Consider the following 19,268-nt stretch of genomic DNA (forward strand, 5'->3'; position numbering starts at 1 on the left):
GTTTTTCCAATATTAAATAATTAACTATTCCCACACATTTTTCTCTTTGATTAGCTTTTAGTTGTATTGTTGTTTTTTTTCAAGTTCTTTCTCATTCATCCAAATACACATCCACGTCATAAAAAACTTGTTTAAAAGATATTTATCTGGTCATTCTCCGCTGAAAAAAAAACCAAAGCCGATGAACTCCAATTGAAAAACGTACCAATGACTGCGCAAAGTCCCCAAGAGGACATCAAAATTGTATATGAAAATACGTGTTACAGTCTTCCCCTTCCGCAACGCTCTTTTTTCTATGACGAGACTATCGGCATCAACACAAAGCGAGTCAAAACGATTCACTTGATATTGGCGTTGTGCCTTAACATCGGGACGGAGTCTCCCGATCAAGTCCGACAGAAGGATGCGGCTTCCAAAGAGTGTTGGACAGAGACTGCTGGGAAGACAAATCGGAAGTTGGTGTATGACATAGCGGCCAATCTTTCTGACCAATACCGGTCATGGCAAAATGGGTCGAAAATAGAACCTTGTTGTGATCCAACATATGAAGACGTCAGAAGACTGTGTTTGACCTTTCGACGAATGGCAGATTCAGATCGAATTCTCTTTCATTATAATGGACATGGCGTTCCTCTCCCGACTCTGAATGGCGAGATTTGGTTCTTCGATAAAGAGTTCACTCAATACATCCCTTTACAAATTTATGAGTTGTTACAAACACTCGGCGCACCAAGTATTTACATTTTCGATTGTAATTGTGCAGGGAGGATTATCACGTGGTGTAAGAAGTATTCACAAAGCAAAGTTTGTTCCTATTGATTTCCATATCAACACTCTGTACTATATTTATATTAATATTATATTTATACTATATCAATATTTATTTATAATTGTATTATAACTTATAGCAAAAAAAATCAAAGAAAAACACAGACCAATTCATGTTCTTGGCATCGTGCCAAGACGACGAAATGCTGCCAACTAATCCCTTTTATCCAGCAGACTTGTTTACATCGTGTCTCACAACTCCACTCAGAGTCGCAGTGCTCTTTTATATCCAAAATTCACTGTTAATGAATTGGGACCCACAAATCATCGACAGAATTCCAGGTGTTCTCAACAATAGAAGAACTCCTCTCGGAGAGTTGAACTGGATTTTCACCGCCGTCACCGACTCCATCGCGTGGAATGTCCTCCCTCGGTGTTTGTTGTTCTGAATTGTATTTTACTATACGTTATTAATATAACAATTATAAATAAACTATTTCAATTTTTGCGAATGTTACAGTCCACTGCTGTGTACAAGCACCGTTGCACGTTGGTTTGTAACAAACACAATAGTAACTTATAGCTTTATTTTACAAGTTGTTTAGACAGGACTTGTTAATTGCATCTTTGTACAGAAACTTCTTTTTGGCGCAGCGTGTGATGCAGTCTTTGAAGTGCAAACCGATATCATACCCACAATTGCCCGATGCTTCCAATCACTATTTATGGGTTGTTTGGGATCGCGCGCTTGAACTTTGTTTGTTACAAATCAACAACCATTGCAGCAGTTTCAACGATTCGACGTCTTCCTTTTTTGAAGAGCAATTAGTCGCGTTTGAAGTGTGGCTCCAGTCCGATTCCATCGTTAATTGCACAGCAGAGCAACTTCCTATTTTGTTACAAGTTCTCTTGTCACAAACACTCAGAGAACGAGCCCTCAAACTCCTTTGTCGATTCTTAGATTTAGGGCCATGGGCTTGTGACCAAGCACTTGAAGTTGGGATCTTCCCTTATATTCTGAAGTTATTAAGTTCGACGACCTCCGTTGATTACTTTGAATTTTTAGTCTTCTGTTGGATGAAGATTCTCGTAGTCGACGAGAAGAAGACGTTCCATCAGAACTTGATACGAGAGAATCACCAGCTCTACTTCTTGAACATATTGAGGAACAACCAAGGCAATATCAATTCAAACACCAACGAGTACTGCTTCTTTGTGTTATCTACATTACTCGAAGACAACACCCCAGTCAAAACAACACTCATCCAACAAGACATCTTGTCTATCATCACGTTCTACATGAACAGTGAGAACGTTGAAGTGCGGTCGTGGGCTCTATTATGTCTAAGTAAGCTCTGGGAAGGGTGTGTTGAGATCAAGATACGCGCATTCAAAAAAGGTGTCACCGATTGTGCTATTAAGATGCTAATGGACCCATCACCCCGTGTTCGAGTCAGTCTGCTGAATTGTTTGACAACCCTATTTAGTGAGCCAATTGCAGACTTGGGAGAGTTCCCGAAGGTAGTTGTGTTGAATGTCGCTGTTGTCGTCCACGACGCGTGTCCTCGTGTACGAGAGCATTTGTTGGTGTTATATCAGCGCCTTGCTAAAGTACTTGTTGGCTCTGCAAATGACTTTGACATCTTCCAACAAACAGTAGAGCGGTGTTTACAAGACCCCGACATGGACGTGTGCAATGCGGCCGAGATCTTGAATGGGATTTTAGAAGTGTATTCTATGAAGGATGAGCAGCTGCGGTCTGTGTCTCCCAAAAGGAAAATTGCGCAATTAACGAACATCACAGTCAGATTATATGAAGCTCGGGTGTATGAGTTATCGCAACCACTGTTAAATAAGCAAGTTGAGATATCATCTAAGACGATGTGGTACCGCCGACAGTACTTAGAAATGCGGACACAGTTCACATTAATTGGGTCTGAATTTGAGGTGCATCGATTGAAGCAAGTGGGCCGTCTTGGGAATGAAGAGGACAGCTCTTTTAACCCACGTACAATGCTCTTCCACCCCACTCTTCCTTTGTTAGTTGTTGCTGGGAACAAAGGATCGACAATTAAAGTGTATGACACCAGTGATGAGAGCGTCGTCAATATCTGGAACAATACAAATCGTAATGACATTAACGTGACTGGTCTTGCGTGGATCAATCGCACTGATATTCCTTTATTAGTCACGGGAAGTTCCGATGGAAGTGTTCGTATTTGGCGAGATTGGGATAACAATGGGTCGAATGTGTTAGTCTCGGGGTTCAAAGGAGTGATGGAGGAGTGTCTACCAGACATTGGGTGCAAAGTAGTGAGTCTTGGGGATACCAAATTACTCACCGCGGGGAATAGCATGATTCGAATATGGGACTTATATAAAGAGGAATTGGAAGGAAACATCCGGATGAAGTCTTCAGTGACATGTGTGAATGAATACAATGAGTTTACAGATCATATGTTTGTTGTTGGGAGTGTTAATGGCAAAGTCACTTTATTCGATATGCGGTGTCAACCACAAGAAAGAGAAGTTAAGACTTGGAAAATTTCACATTCACCAGTTATAGGCGCTTCAAGACCTACATCAGGAAATATTGTGATTGCTGGGGCTGTTGCGAGAGGAAATGATAAGTCAATTGCTGCACTCATTGATATGAGAACAAGTCAGTTGAGAACAGTCGAGGTCCCCCGTTTAACAAGTTTGGTTGCACATTCATCTGCTTCATACTTTGTTGTTGGTAGTAGTGAGCAATTTATTCGAACATATAATAGCGAGACAGCACGACTTATACAAGAAATTAAATATTATGACGGGTTCTTTGGTCATAGAATTAATCCAGTGATCAATATGGCGATTTCTCACTTCGGATTTGAAACCGCAGTCACAACTACAGACGGCGGCGTTACTCTTTTTGGCTTTGATTGATAAGTTGTATTATCCACGTATCTTGGTTACATTCATTGAATTTTTAATTGTTGTCGAATCTATTAGATTAGTATTTTCAATAAGAAAAGAAATCATTATTAATTATTACAAATTATAGTATTTGAATTATAAATATTCTCTCTCAAAGATAGTTTTATTCGTTTTAATTATTACTTTTTTTAACTATTAATTTCAATTGTCATTTTTACTAAATTATTTGATAAAAATATTATTATTTTTTTGTTTATATTATAATATAATTATTAATATATATTAATACTTTATTAGTATAAAAGTATAATTAATTAATAAATAAAATAATAATAAATATAAAAAATAATAGTTTTTAATAAGTGAATAATAATAAGAATTAATAATGATAATCATTTTCCGTAATAAAAAAAATAATAATAGTAATAACTAACAAAATAAAGGCAAATATTTTATTATAAACTATTTATAATTAACTCAATTATATTTTTGACGTTTAAAATATAACAAAATGTCTTTTTTTTTATTATAACAGGTCAAAAAGTTAATTTAATTATAAATGATGGCTTTATGAAAATTTTTGAGAGTTTGTTACTTATTTATTTTTAATTAATCGTTTTTTTATGTGTTTTGGAAAAATCGAGGCATCTTCGAAAACTCAATTCCACTTCCATTATTTAATTCTATAATGTAATTGGATCATTGTTTGTTTTTGCCGTTAACTTGCTAAAAACTTTTTATCAGCAGGTTTGAAGGTACTGGTTTTTTTGATTAAAAATAGAACCATACAAAATAATACTAATTAACTAAACCAATTTAATATTAAAATTATAGAATTGATCATTATTAATTTAATTTTAGTTGTTTTATAATTTTTTTGTAGTTCGGAATTTTTGAACTGTAAATTAATCAAATTATTTTTAAAAGTCTTGTTAAACAATTTTTTTTTGGTAAAAAACAAACTATTATTTAAAGTTAATTTAACTATATTTTTAGAAAGTGTGGTTTATTATTTGATGGTTTTTGTTGTCAGGTATTATTCTCTAACCGTCAAAACAATTATTGATAGTATTTTCCCATTTCTGTGCAATATATCAGACTTTTTTTTTGGTAATTCTATGTTTAAAAAAGGCACAAAAGAAGGACAGTTATTACTTACTGCAAAATATCTTTGTTTGGAGACAATTATAATTATTAATAATTTTTTAATGATTTTTATACTAATTTATTATATTTGATTTCTAGATTTTTAATTATAACTTGTATTTTTGGTATTTTGTAATTAAGTGCTAAACTCTTTTAAATACAACCATACATTTAATTTGTTATAATATAAAAATGATATTTGTTTTGTTTTCAATATAATGATTAGGTAAATAAATAAAATAAATGTAAATTAGCATTCATAACTAATTTATTATAGCATTTAAACTATTTGATATAAGTTTCAATATCACTTTTTCACATGTTTTGTTATATAATAATAAATAATGTTATATATTATTATAAAAATAGAAAGAAGCTTCCTGTCGAGTGTCCAATTCAAACCAATTCTTTGTTGTTAAAAAAAATTATAATTAACTTGCGAAATAATATTATAATTTTTGTGAATTTTACAGTAAACTATCATTTTAATCAAATCCAACTCCACTATTTTTTTACCACTTTTTGTTTTTTTTTCTTTTTTCTTTGTAACTTCTCACAACTTTCCAAAACTGATAACCATTATTTTTAATTTGCCACTTCTTTTTGTTTTCAATAGTTTGGTTTTCTAAGAGTCAAAATCCAAAAGTTTTACTACTTAAATGTCCAAAATGATTCATGTTTAATTTTCCTATTAATTGTATAATTTCTTGGTTTTTTATATATACCCCCTATTTTGAATTCCACTGTGTTTTTTGAAGGCCACCCAAAAATTTATTATGGTATTAATAAGAAGTCATTCCGAGGCAAAAAAATCGCTCGCTAACTGATTATGACCCTTTGTTGACTGAATTCTAATTGTAAAAACAGAATGAATTTGTCGCACCAAAAACCAATTCATTTTCAACCCCATTTTATTCTATTGTACCGGTTTTACTCCCAATGGTGTCTCAAGGTTATTCCAACTATATAAACCCACCAATTTTGTTAATTTCAAATGCTCTTGCTCTTATTTGTTATCTCATCACTTGCAGACTCTCAAAAGTCTATTTGTATCAACGATTTTATTGTTTTTAACTACGAAGATCAGGCTATTACAATTGACAACAGATTTGATTGTTACAAAGACATCCCAGATCAGAAGATGGTCAGAGGAATTAATTTGAAAGCACTTTGTTATGTCAACGAAAAATACATGTATATGTCTAAAGGTGGGGAAAAGGTTAGCCGGTGTGGTGAATTTTTACAACTAGTTGGTCCTTACCAGAAACAAGTTATTTGTATGATAGCAGGATCCATGAACATTACCAAAGCTGGTATCACCGAAGACTTGGAAGGAAAACTACTTGCCGTGAATGCTCAGATATACAATCAACTCTCTCCCAAAACAAAGGCAACTAACAACTTTGTTACTCAACTTACTTTTTCACCGACAGATTTAGACCAAGGAATGAACCCATCACTTATCGTTATCGAAAGGAAGGAAAAAAGTACAATAATTCAAATTATCAATTGTAACCAAGTTCTTAACCAAATTAGAGTGTATTCACCAGAAGTAGATGAAATGTTTTACTTAAAAGAAGATGGCAAATTCGAAATAACAAATTTCAAAGGAAAGTACTCACTCAGACTCATATCATTCGATAAAAACAAGTTGGTATTAAACAACATCAACTTAAACGACGCAGATACGTTTGAGTTTAATTTCAGATTCCCTGCAATTAGAGCCAAAAATTGTTATTATGTTGTAGACACTAATGTGTTTTTACCATCACAATCAAATGATATTGCTTATTTCTTAAAGTGGCACATCCTTCAACCCGACTACAATAGTAATTTAGTAGAAAAAACAAGAACACCAAAAGGAATTCAATTTCAACAAACTGATGTTGTTAATGGAAAAGGATATGTATCAATAGCTTTCTTGTATGTCACTGAAATGATGTTTGACCAAGATTTCACAAAAATGACTATTGAATTAGAAGTGGATGACACAACACAACTCGAATTTATTAATGCTAATATGGTTTTTAAAACAGACTTTTTTTCCCTTTCAAATGATTCATTCACTTCTGTTGATGATAATTTGAAAAGTAAATATTTCATAAAAGGCAAGGCAGTGACCGTTCAAATCTTTTTTAAACCAGAAAGAAGATCATTTTCTAATGGTTGTTCCATCAAATTATTTGTAAAGGATGGCACTTCCGTGACGCTGAAAAAAGCCGTATTATCCCGTTCAAGTTTGTCTGACAATCAGTATTTATGTGACCACAAATCATGGGACTGTTACAACACCGAATGTCAAATTACAAATGAATCATATGTTCAAGGCACAAACGTATGGAGTGATAATTGCCGACCTGCTTGTGGTACATGCAGAGTTGGTTTTGTATGTACAACTGGAGGGATGTGTATTCATGAAGTTAACAATAATCTGAGAAGTGGAACAGTAAACTTGTTCATAACAATCTTTGTTTTCTTTATACTCCTCGGCTTGTAACAGATTATGATCATATAGTTGACTGAAAAGTCGATCACCTATATTTTAATTAAACTTACAATAAATATTATTGTTTTATTTGAGCAAATAATCATTTCCATATTATTAAAGATAAAAAACACCAAATGAAGTAAAGATATGTTTAAATCTATTTTAAATGACATACTGTTTTTGATGATTACATTATTTGGTATACTTTTCGTTTTTTAATATTGGTCATATATAATTCAAAAACTTAAGTTGAGTGTGAAAATGGTCAACCAGAAGAATAAAAAGAATGTTTGTGTTGATAATGTTGCGAGGACAATTAATTTTTTAATTAACTTCTTGTTTCTTTGTGTTCACTTTTGAGGAAACTCACATTCTTGGCCAAAAAAAAATTTTGTTAATAACTCTCAAATTTCCTTCAACTCTAGACACCCCGATTTTTAGGATTAACATGTCCTGATAAGACTTTTCAAACAAGAAAATAGTGCTGGGTTATAATTTGTGACAATTTCTTGAAGAAACATTTTACAATTATGAATCATTTTTATGATGAAATTAACATGTGTTTGGTACAAAAGTACGGGAATTAAGGGAATTTCACAATTTGTTAATTGTAAACAACAAACAAAAAGGTAACGAAGATTCAATATGGATGAAATAAGTGAGGGCTGGTGTTGATAAAGGAGAAACTCGAAATGAACAAACATTATTATACAAAAGATGTTAGCAGTGATGTTATGTTTTCTTTCTTTTGCGCTCGGTGATGTTACAGCCAATGGTGGGTGGGTCCAAGAAGTATACAAAGCCAAACAACATTTGTCACTTTTGGATTCAACTGTTGAAGAATTAGACAATCAAGCCAGACATATTCACAACGTTCTTGACAACGCTAAACTCGATTTCGAAAACACTATTCCTTCTGCTAAAGCTGAAATTGCAGCTAAGATGAGAATGATGGAAGAACAATTGGCTACTTTTGATCAAAAAAGAAGTAACGTTCTCTCGGCTATGAAAGAAATATTAAGCAACTTCCCCGAAGACTTTAAGTCCAAGATTATTCGAGAACTTAAGCTTGATGTCAGATTCAACCAAGTCGACTCTCTTTTGGAAAAGGTGAAGATGATGAAAGCTCCAAAGAAGGCTGTAACTAAAGCGGTGAAAAAGGCTCTTGACGCTGTTTTGAACTAAACACAATCATAGACTTTTTATTCTTTTCATTTTTTTAATTGACAATTGAAGACAAAACAGGTAAGTTACTCTATTTTTGAAATAGGTACTTTTTAAATTTCTATTTTTTGTTTTCTTTTTTATCATATTTTAACTGTTAAAATTTAACATTCAAAAAACAGATCAAAAAACACAAAATTGTTTTTAAATTAATTTTGTGTTATTGGTTTTTTTGTTCAGTTATTCTTACTTGAAATAATAAGTAAAAATCATTCAAATAGTAACCCTTTGTTAAGTAAAATTATAAATAAATAAATAATTACATTATAATAAAAAGGTAATAACAAAAATTATTGTTCTTTTTTAATATTTTTAGTATAAAATAACAAAAAAAATAGCCAATGTATTTTAAAAACAACACACTCAAAAAAATAAAAAACGAAAGTTTATTAGTATTAAAATTAATAATAAATTAACAATTAATAATTAATACAATTACACATCATTTTTTTTTAATTATATAAAACAATAATTTAAAAGGAAAGAAAAAAAGAACTACAAAAAGTGAACCACTTTTCAAATATAAAAACATTTTTGATTTAAACACACACTAAATAAATATTATTTTTTTGTTATAATGTTATATAATATTATCAATATATCATATGAACCAATTTCAAACATAGTAGTTGTTATATACTTCCATTAGTAAATAATTAAATAAAAGAATGATAAATTACTCGATTTCTATGTCTAAACTGTATTATTCTTTTTTTCAAATATCAAGTTTAGTCTTCAAACTGTTTTAATGCTTAAATAATATAGAAAAAAAACTAAAAATTCAGAACTTATCATGAGTGAGCCGGTGAAAGTTCCAGCCACGAAAAAGAAGAAAGACGCCAAGGACGTCGACTACATCTATCAGAAATACGACCACGAAAACTTTGGGTGTCTGGACTCTTATCAACTTCAACAGTACATTCGCAATGAATATCACGTCGACATGCCCGACGCAAAGGTGAAGGAGATCATTAGTGAGAACATCCGGAAGACGACAAAAGGGTCTGACAAGACTCATTTGCATCGCGACGACTTTCTTAATGCGGACAAATTTCTTGAGAGTAAAAAAGACGAGTTGATTAAAGAATACGGAGAAGTGAAAACTGAGGACTGGGGGTTTTACAAACAAGAAAAAGAATACGACCAAAGGTACAACGAAGATAAGAAAAAGGTATTAAAAACACAACCAAAGCAATTTCTAGTATTACCTAAAGGTGCTGTGATACCAGCATTTTCATTTCAATCTGCCGTGTCGAAACCATTTTCCGATGGGTCAACTACAACAGCGTTTAACATTTGTTGTGATCACACTTCAACACTCCCAAGCCCATATTTTGGGTCAGACAAATTTGCAGAGATGCATAACTACTCGAAGGCTTCGGAGAACATTTTGAAGAATAACGTTTCACTTAAACAAGAGTATCTACACTTAACTCCAGTGTCTGAAGACACTACAAATTGCTCGAATAATATCAAAGACAAATCCCTCTTTGAATTTCTCTCACCCGACGAGAGCTTTGAATTTAAACCGATTAGTATCAAAGATAAGAACAACACATTAACCAAATTTGCAATTAAAATGGAGAGCATAACAATGGAGAACGACAACAACTTCGACAAGATGCTTGTGCAGTTCTTCTTTGTCGATAAAACCACAAATCAAAAGATGACTGATACAACGGGAGTCATTGTGACTAAAGGAGTTGCCAAAGACTCTTTCATTGTATTTGAAACTACGAAGAAGGTGATGGAAAATCTGTACGTTGTGATGAAGGTGGCGCTCGATACTGAAGAAGCACTTGCAAAAAAGAGCCAGAAGACTTTTGATACGAGGAAGTCGACTTCACAGAAGACGGCGAAACAACCGAAGGTGACGAAGTCGTCGTCGACTGTTATGGCGACTAAGAGCAAATCGGGTGATATCGAACATCCTTTTGTGTTGTTTTGTGGGACTGGGGAGCTTGAGAAGAAACGAAGCAAATTTGAGACGTGCGACGAGCACCAGAAACTTGAAATTCCAAAAATAGAAAACGCCGAAATTCATCAAGTGAGTGACAAGCATGGGTTGGGGATGTCTTCAAAAGGGCCTCAAAAAGTGAATCCGCTTGACATTGAAGCGATTGAAAGAGCAGGAACGACTGAATTACCACCCGTTGAGAAAGAAGAACGTGGTCAGAATGTGGATAGTAAGACTGAAAAGAACACTCCGAATGATGAACAGATGTGTTTCAATTACTCTGGGACGTTATTTAATGTCGAAGACTGGGACAACACAAGTTATGAAAAGAAGAAGGACATCAATATCTTTAATAAGGAAGTGATAATAGGCAAATTCACTGTTCAAGCACTTCAATTGGAAGACCACTTTTTGGACTCCTTCAACCAATATGACTGTTGTCGAACGAAACAAAACTTGGATGAAAAGGTCCAAGGAGATATATTTGCGTTGGAGAATATTGGGAGAAGAAGTGTTACGTGCTGCTTTACTAACATGTTCTACGACACATTGATCATCAACTTGAAAGAAGCAAATTTGGGGAAAGACAAGAAGGACGGCATTTTCTATGTGAGTGTCCATTTAATTGATACGGATCAACCAAAAGACACGTTTCTTGCGTTTCACCCTCTTTTGATGGACGGGAAGATGAATGAGAACTTCACGAGTCAAACGTATGTCATTCAAAAAACAGTAAAGATGTATGACGAAATCAAAGTGAAGCTTCCCACACCAATTAGCTTCACTACCACTCTTGTATTCACCATCGAAGAGTTTGGGAACAACTCGTTGTCTTCAAGAGATAGAAAACGATACGCCACTTTGCCATTGTACGAGTCGAAAACACCAATTTTTGATAGAACAGTCACTGTGAAATTGGCGAACTCCGAACCTTCACTGAAAGAACTTTCAACACTGGACGTGGCCGATAGAGGACCTTCTTTGAAACTGTCAATCACGTCGTTGGCAACAGGATACCCATCTTCGTCGTGTTTATTTGATTACTTCACTCCGAATGATCAGGTCGGGCTGAAACATCTCGAGAACCTCCCAACACAACTTCTCACGGAGTACTTCCAAGCGATTCTCGACACTGAATTTCTGAAGATGGTGAATTTGAATCGAACGCCACAAGACGCTAAAAAGAATGAAATAGTCTTTTTTGATCACGTGAATATGCTTGTGACATTAATTGGGAAGTTGTGCCCTGTTGAATACCCGATGACACGAAATCAGTTGCTGCAGAGGTATATCTCCTCATTCAATCCATGTCTCACAGAGCCCCTTGTGTTTGCGTCGACCATATTATCGATAGTGAATGTTGCGTTGTCTCGAATTAAAGTGAAGAGTATGCAAGTGATTTTAGATCATATGTGGTTTTACCTTGAAATAGCGGAGAAGTGTATTATAGTGTTTGTGTGTCTTGCGTTTGACAAGATGAAACGACAGAAAAACTTTGTCGACAAAAATGTGGAGTACTTTGAGAACACCATTTTAACGGAGTTAGTTGAGAACTTTGCGAATTTAGTCATCTTGTTCTCGACGGATGTGAGTCAGTTTATGTGCGGGTTAATACACGCCAATTACTATTTTGCGAAGTTCTTCCGATCGATGTTGTACTGGTGGCGGATTGGAAAGATAGCGGAGATGATCGAGAACTACATGAACCAACTTGCACTTGCTATTCTACCGATTAGCGACAAACCAATTAAAAATGAAAAGGTCGAGAAGAGCGACAAAAGCGATATCAAACGGAAGGTGGTGAATCTGCCGTATTTACTAAGATTTGACTTCTTGGCGATATTGAGAGATTTCGACTTCTTATTCCAAAAGGATTGCCCAAAGAGGTTGGAGTTTGAGGACACCACAGAGCTGCCAGATATCATGCGAAATCAACACTTTTTCCATGGGATTTTGATACGGCAATTTATGAAGATATTGGTCAAAGATGTGAGTGGGACTGACTTGCGAATTGAGAGCAAAGACATCAATTTGAAGGACGTTTTAACAAAAATGGCGGTGTATTCTATCGGCTCGTTAGTGGAGAAATATGACACTTATAAGTTTTATCAAGACAAGAAAGAGAATATAGCAGTGATGCTCTTTCCTATAGTGTGGTATGCAATAGACGAGAAAAATTACTTTGAGAGAATCACTCCGTTTGTGACAAAAATGATTCAGAAGAAGCAAATGATGATCTCTGAGAAGGAATTGAATGAGATTTATATATGGAAAGTGTTTTACTCGACATTGATTTGGGTGCTAAAGAACATCAACAAAACTACACTGACAAATTTCTGCACAAAGGAAACATCGGAACGAATTTGTGGGCTACTCTTCCACTTGAGACAAGCACTCACAATCTCTTCACTTCCTATTTTAAAGAAGTTTAATGTGAATGTGGAGTATGACGAGGCGCGGTTGAATCTCATTGAATTGATCACAAAGGATATTGTGAACTTCGATGCGGAGATCCCACTGTTGGAATCAAGACTGAAACAGATTGAAGTTGAAACAAAGGAAATTGAGTTTGACAGATCTTTAATAAACAGAAGAGAAACGTTAACTACTGTAGACCAACCAGTCAACCACCGACCAAAGATGACGCCTAGGTATTCTGTAAATTCAGATAAAGCAATGCAAGACCTTATTGATAAAGTGAGAAGTCCACGTGTGAAACAAAATGAAATGAATATGTCACTGAATTTACCGGCAAGATCAAACTCTGACGCGGCTGAAAAGCCTTCAAAGATGTCATCAAAGTCGTCGGTGTCCCCTTCAACACTCAATTTGAAAATCAGTGAACCCGAACCAAAGCCACAAGAAGACAAGGTGAAGTCCCCCAAATCACCAAAGTCGTCGAAACGAACGTCTATCAATAAAACGCCAACGCAAAATGAAGAGATTGAAAATACGCCGCAAGCACAAAGCCCTAAAGTCACTCCACTGGATAAGCCTGAACCGGTATTTTCAAGAAAGAGTGATGGAAATGGCGAGGAAAAGAAGGAAAAGAAACGACAACGAACGCCACATTTGAGTCGAGACACTACACCACCCCTTGTTCTTTCTGAGACGGAACAAGTTGAAGAAAAGGAAGGGAAGGAAAAGGAGAAGAAGAAACCTAAAGAGCGTTCTCGACGCCTTTCATCGAGTGGGATGGGCACGGGGACCCTTAAAAATGGGATTTTTGGATTGAAGAATATGGTCGTGAATGCGTGTGGGAAAATAGTTGATGGTGTTGCAAACACTACAACTAAAATGGTAGAAATGGTCTCGATTGAGAATAAAAAGAAGAAGAAAGACTTTGACTCTTTTAACGACTCGGAAAATACGACTTCTGAAATGGATCGATCGGCAGAGGAAGTTGATAGTGAGAGTTATTTGATGGCTATTTTACACACGTTTTACTTAAGAAGTGCATTAAAAGTCGTTATTGATGTAGTTATGCGACTTCTGGCGACGCGAAGTATTGTTGGCGATGAGATAGAGAACAGTTTGAAAGAGATCTATGACACGATGTTACTCCGTATTCGAATTAATGGAGTCATTGCAAGTGACAAGTTTGATTTCATGTTTAACACCATTGTGAAATTTCCAGAGGTCATGGAAAACTCGGAGAAGATCACTGAGATCGTCTTAACTGCGTTAATGGATATGGTCAACGAAAAGGAAAAAATGGTGAGCACTCTTGCCGTCCAACTCCTCTTCAGTTTACTGAAAACGGAGTTTATGTTTTATAATAAGACGTCGTTCATGGCATTGACGATATCGGGAGTTATCGCGAGTTGGAACGATAAGGAACCGACACGATTCAAAAAAGTCCTCTCTGGACTCGATGACGAATTTAAGAGTCAAACGGAGATGTCGAATAAAACTGCGAAACAAATGGTTGATGGTATTCGGCATACTATGGTGAATGAGAACGCCGTTTATAGTGCGCAACAATTGTTTAATGGACAGGAGTTTGGCATGTTGTATGATGTTGTGGGATACATCAAAAGTGGGATCAAAGTGGTGAAATTTTGTTTGGAGGATGTGTTAAATATACCGGTGAAGTTGTCGAATAACAACAGCGAAATGTTTGGAGACATCTTTAATGTGATGTTACAGTACCTTCCATATTCCGATGTCATAGGAGGGAAACTCGACGTGTATGTGACCGAACGATTTGAAGGAGAGATCCAGGAGAAAGCGAAAAAATTGGTTGAAGATGTCAAAGATGAGATCAATCAATTGCACATGTTAATGGACAACGCAATGCAACAAGTGAGCGACAAAAAGAAGGTTTTTGAAAGGAAGCGAGTCCACTGTGAGAATGGGAAGAAAATAGCCCTGCAATTACTGAAATGGATCAATCGAATGAATTTGGTATCACTTGAAGATGGATCTGTCGAACGACTTGATGAAGACGGAGAGGGCGTGAAATTGATGAATCAGTTCCAAAAGGAAAATGATGAAATTGGAGAGATCAATCCTTTGTGTCCAATCACTACGGAAGAGATGAGCAAATTACTGAAATTGGTGTATGGGAAAATTGAATATCAAATTGCTGAGATGCAACGACTGAAAGATGATGAAATACACAATCGAATCAAAATGAAAGAAAATGAAGACTTTAATTCGGCAATTGCAAGTTACGTGAAGACGAAATACACTGATTTGGGAAATCAAGTTGCTTTGAGTGATGTTGAATATCGAGACTTGCAGGCGTTGTTAATCAAAATGTCGAGTCTCGACGAAGAAGTCAAAACGGCGAACGCAAACATCGATACGCAAACGAAGGAAATCACTGAATTTACTTCCTCGTCGGATTCAGTCTTTATGTTTGTTGAAACGATCGTGAAAAAGACGTGTGAAGTGAAAAAGATCTTGGAAGGCCTGTTGATTCGACTTGAAGAGAACGACAACGAACTGAAAATAGCGGAAGGGTATAGTGAAGCCCAGAAGAAGTACTTTATCTGTTCTTTTGAGAAGAAGGCGTGGATCTACTTGAATAACAAACATCGCTTTTTGGGTGTTGAGAATCACCCGGAGATGCATTTTATATTCAAAGAGTTTATTCAGCGCATGGAAAATGTCTTTAAACCGACGATTAATGAGGAGATGAAAGAGTGTGTCTCTATCTGTCAAACGAAACTGCGCAAACTGGAAGAGACGCAACAGGAGTATTACATTAAAACAAGAAATCAAAATGAAGGGATCAAAGGCTTTGATTTAGTGATGGAAAGGGGGAGTGGGATTGACAGAAGTATTACGGAGAGTGTCATTGGCGAGAAATGGTTTGCGATGACTGACGATGTCGATGTGAGTGATGGGAATGATTTGAAGGATTGGCTTGATAAGTGTCAGTCGCGCAATGGGGAGATAGAAGCGACTATAAAATCAATAAGTGAGGAACAAAACTCGTTTAAGAAGTTAGTCGATGAAATGAATAAAAAATGCGTTCGTTTTGAACAGAAAGAGAGTGAGAAGGTGTACAGTGAAGTCAAGAAGTGTATGGAGAAAATTGAACAAAAACTGAAAGAAGATGTTGATATCAATGTGGTCCGATTTATTGAGAGTAAAAGCTTTTGTATCAAAAAGTGGAAGAATCTGATAGAAGAGTATGAAAGTAATATAAATAGTGCGGGGACACAACACGCGGCCCCATCGTCACAACTGATCAAAATCACTTCATCGATGTCTTCGTCGACACTGGCAAATGCTAAGCAACCCCTTACCCTCTCAACATCAACAAAGAAAACGCCACTGTTAAGTATGAGTGTGTGTGAGTCGAAGAGTATGCGGAACATGACACCGACGGCACCACGACAAATTTTCGATGAAAAGAAATTGCGATTTTATTTAGATCCAACGAGCTCGAAATTTCTCTTAAATTCAGTGATTGAGTTTAGTGCATATTTGACGTATGAATTTGGGAAGGAACTGCATAACGTCGTTGATATGATGAAGGACATTTTAAGCAAACAAGAAGAACTCTGGAGTGTCGAACAAAATAAGACTGAAAGAGATATGGACAACTGGCTCGACTTACTTGAGAAGAATGCAAAGACATACAAAAACAACCCTAAACTGTTTTTGACGTGGATGCACCAGTCGTCGAACATCAATTTGAACATCAACAGATATGTTGTTGCGGGGAATTGTGAAGTCGTGTGTATGTACTATATCTTTAACATCATCAAAGAATTTAAAGAAGACGAAGACATCGATGCCTTTGACGTGCAAGTTGTTGAGGAATTGTTTGGAGACTTTTTAATTAAGCCAGAAATCACTAAAATAGCGAACCACTCGTGTTGTACGCTGGACGCACTATTAAAAAGTGCGTGGAGCGCAATAGAAGACTTCCATAAAGGAGAACCGTGGTTTGCGCACCAAATGTGCCAATTTTTGATGCCGTATTACTCTCGGACGGGAAACAATAAAATGCTTGAAGAAGTGCATGCGACTATGTCGAAAGTGTGTGCGGACATGTCGAAGAGATCATCTGAGTCGTTTTTCTTTGTATCCCTCGGCGACATTGAAGACGATCAACACAACTTTGTGTATTCCTCTTTGCTTTCTAAGAAGGAGTTTACTACGGAGTTTATAGGAGAGAAGAAAATCAGTGTATCAAGTGATGAAAAGAAGAGGATGACTATTGTGAGACAGGTGTTCCCAGTGATCAATGGGAAAGTACTTCGAAAGATGCCCGTCCAACTGACTCCGTCGAACACTTTTGTCTTTGAAACCGACGAGTTGTACCAACAAGAATATGAAACACAGAAAGATGGGAGTTCTTCGAAGTCGAATGTGTCTTCGTTGTCAAGAAAATTGGTCGAAGAGAACGAGACTGAACTGTCGGAACTCCCCCTCACATTTATTGGGATGAATAGAGTCATAATCACAGCTGAAATGAAATTGCCATCGTCACATAGAAAAGTACTTGTCGACCAGAAGATGCACAGCAAAGTGATTAAGATGAAGCCGGTCGAGAAAGCGATTGAGGTATGTACATACTACATTGAGGAATTGGAAGAACTCAAAACATTTTCAAACAGCGACGATACAACAAAGGAGCTCAGTAAGTTGCTACTTGAAATTTTGGGAGAGAATAAGTGGAATATCGTGGAGATCTGTAACCAATTCTTATGCGGTGAGATAGAAGAAAACGACTTGGAGCTTTACGTCAACTTAGAAAAGAAGTTAATGGAACTTAAGACAATCTTGAAACAAGCTATAGATAAATACAATTCATTCAACCAAATTGGTGACGACTATTTGCGCAACACAACATTGTTTAAAAGAGTCTTCACAAAGTTTGTAGCGTGTCTGAAGGTTGGCAGTAACAAAGTCAACACAAGAATCGAGGAGTCTGCTGCCCTTGCAAACTAAGGATTTTGGTAACTATAATTTATGGTGTTTTAACTCTCGTTTGACATCGAACTCTTTATATTCAATTAGTGTTTAACTCTAAGATGAATCCATCATTACAGTTTCAAAGCAATAAGACTCTTCGTGATCCAATCATTGTATTTTAATAACAATTTATACTATTCTTTTTTTTATATATTGAATCGTTATTATTATTATTATTATAGACTGATTTTATAAATATTATTACTCTTTGCTTTTATAACAGAAACAAAACATTAAGAGCTAAGCAATCGATTATCATTAAGTAAATCTTTTGATGGTTGTAGGCCACTCAGAAAAGTATCGAAAAATCATGGATAATCAAACATTGTTTTTCATCATTGTGGCGATTAGATGACAAATTTTTTGGTTTTTATACCCAACCTTTGTTTTTGACAACAATATTTTTAATTGTTCTAATACTATTTAAACTATACACATTATGAAAATACCAACTAAAAACGAACTGATAAAATTTATAAATACTTTTTTTCCTATTTCTATTTTATAAAAAAGACAATTCTAGTTGTTATAATAATTTTATTATAAAATAACTACAGTCAATAATGTATATTTGTGGAACAACGAATAGATACCTGGTTTGTCCTTCATTTAAAAATATATTCTTGAATTTAAATTGTTTGTCGATTAAAACATAATTTTAATTTAATTAACTTGCAATATAAAAAACAATTTCGCATTCTACTTTACAAAAAATAGATGCTTATTATTTTGATTATGAAAAAAGAGACACTTTTGACTGGTATTGTTGATTTTAAAATTGCAAAATGCAATTGCCAAGGGAAATTAATTTTTACACTGCCCTCATTTTTGCAAATATAATATATGTTATATGTTTTGTTATTTCTTTTTGTTTGAAGTTTAATTTTTAACTAAAACAGAAATCTAAATAAAAAATGTAAAAAGACGGTAATAATGCCACAATTTAAACAATAAAAAGACAAAATATTACAGGTGAGGTAATAACCTGTCAACCAGAACTAACCTGTCAGCCATTTTCCTTTAGGAAGCCTAAAACCCGGATTAGTACGTTTTTTATGGCATTTGTTTTTTGAGATTTCATCTCAAAAATGAAACCTGTCAGCTTTTTTGGTATTTTTGGGTTTTGTAAAAAAGTAAAACTAAAAAAGAAAAACGATGAGAGTAAAAGACATCTTAATTGTGATGTTCTTCATCAACGCCTTGGTCATCGAGGACCAGCCTCAGCTGAAGCTGATGGGTGGGATGCTGGGACAACATTCCGCCACGCTGTTGCAATTCACTATGTGGGAAGAATTGAGGAGAAAAAAGGTTTGTCTTCTTTGAGAATACCCC

General features: G+C 35.2%; 4 protein-coding genes across 4 annotated transcripts; all 4 read left to right on the forward strand.

Annotated features, from left to right (window-relative positions):
- Positions 1–207: 207 nt before the first annotated feature.
- EIN_171890 (hypothetical protein) lies at positions 208–3,693 on the forward strand (the record flags this gene model as incomplete). The annotated part of the gene is made up of 3 exons (XM_004183892.1): positions 208–804; positions 909–1,203; positions 1,352–3,693. The coding sequence occupies 3 exons, from the start codon at positions 208–210 to the stop codon at positions 3,691–3,693; spliced, it is 3,234 nt and encodes a 1,077-aa protein (XP_004183940.1).
- A 2,131-nt stretch (positions 3,694–5,824) lies between these two features.
- On the forward strand, positions 5,825–7,327 carry EIN_171900 (hypothetical protein; the record flags this gene model as incomplete). The annotated part of the gene is made up of 1 exon (XM_004183893.1): positions 5,825–7,327. One exon carries the CDS (start codon positions 5,825–5,827, stop codon positions 7,325–7,327), a length of 1,503 nt encoding a protein of 500 aa, XP_004183941.1.
- A 708-nt stretch (positions 7,328–8,035) lies between these two features.
- EIN_171910 (hypothetical protein) lies at positions 8,036–8,503 on the forward strand (the record flags this gene model as incomplete). Its single annotated transcript, XM_004183894.1, has 1 exon — positions 8,036–8,503. One exon carries the CDS (start codon positions 8,036–8,038, stop codon positions 8,501–8,503), a length of 468 nt encoding a protein of 155 aa, XP_004183942.1.
- An 832-nt stretch (positions 8,504–9,335) lies between these two features.
- On the forward strand, positions 9,336–17,912 carry EIN_171920 (hypothetical protein; the record flags this gene model as incomplete). The annotated part of the gene is made up of 1 exon (XM_004183895.1): positions 9,336–17,912. One exon carries the CDS (start codon positions 9,336–9,338, stop codon positions 17,910–17,912), a length of 8,577 nt encoding a protein of 2,858 aa, XP_004183943.1.
- Positions 17,913–19,268: the final 1,356 nt, after the last annotated feature.

The sequence above is a fragment of the Entamoeba invadens genome, assembly GCF_000330505.1.
Source record: "Entamoeba invadens IP1 unplaced genomic scaffold scaff_1105074725591, whole genome shotgun sequence".
Taxonomy (NCBI): Eukaryota; Evosea; order Mastigamoebida; family Endamoebidae; genus Entamoeba; species Entamoeba invadens.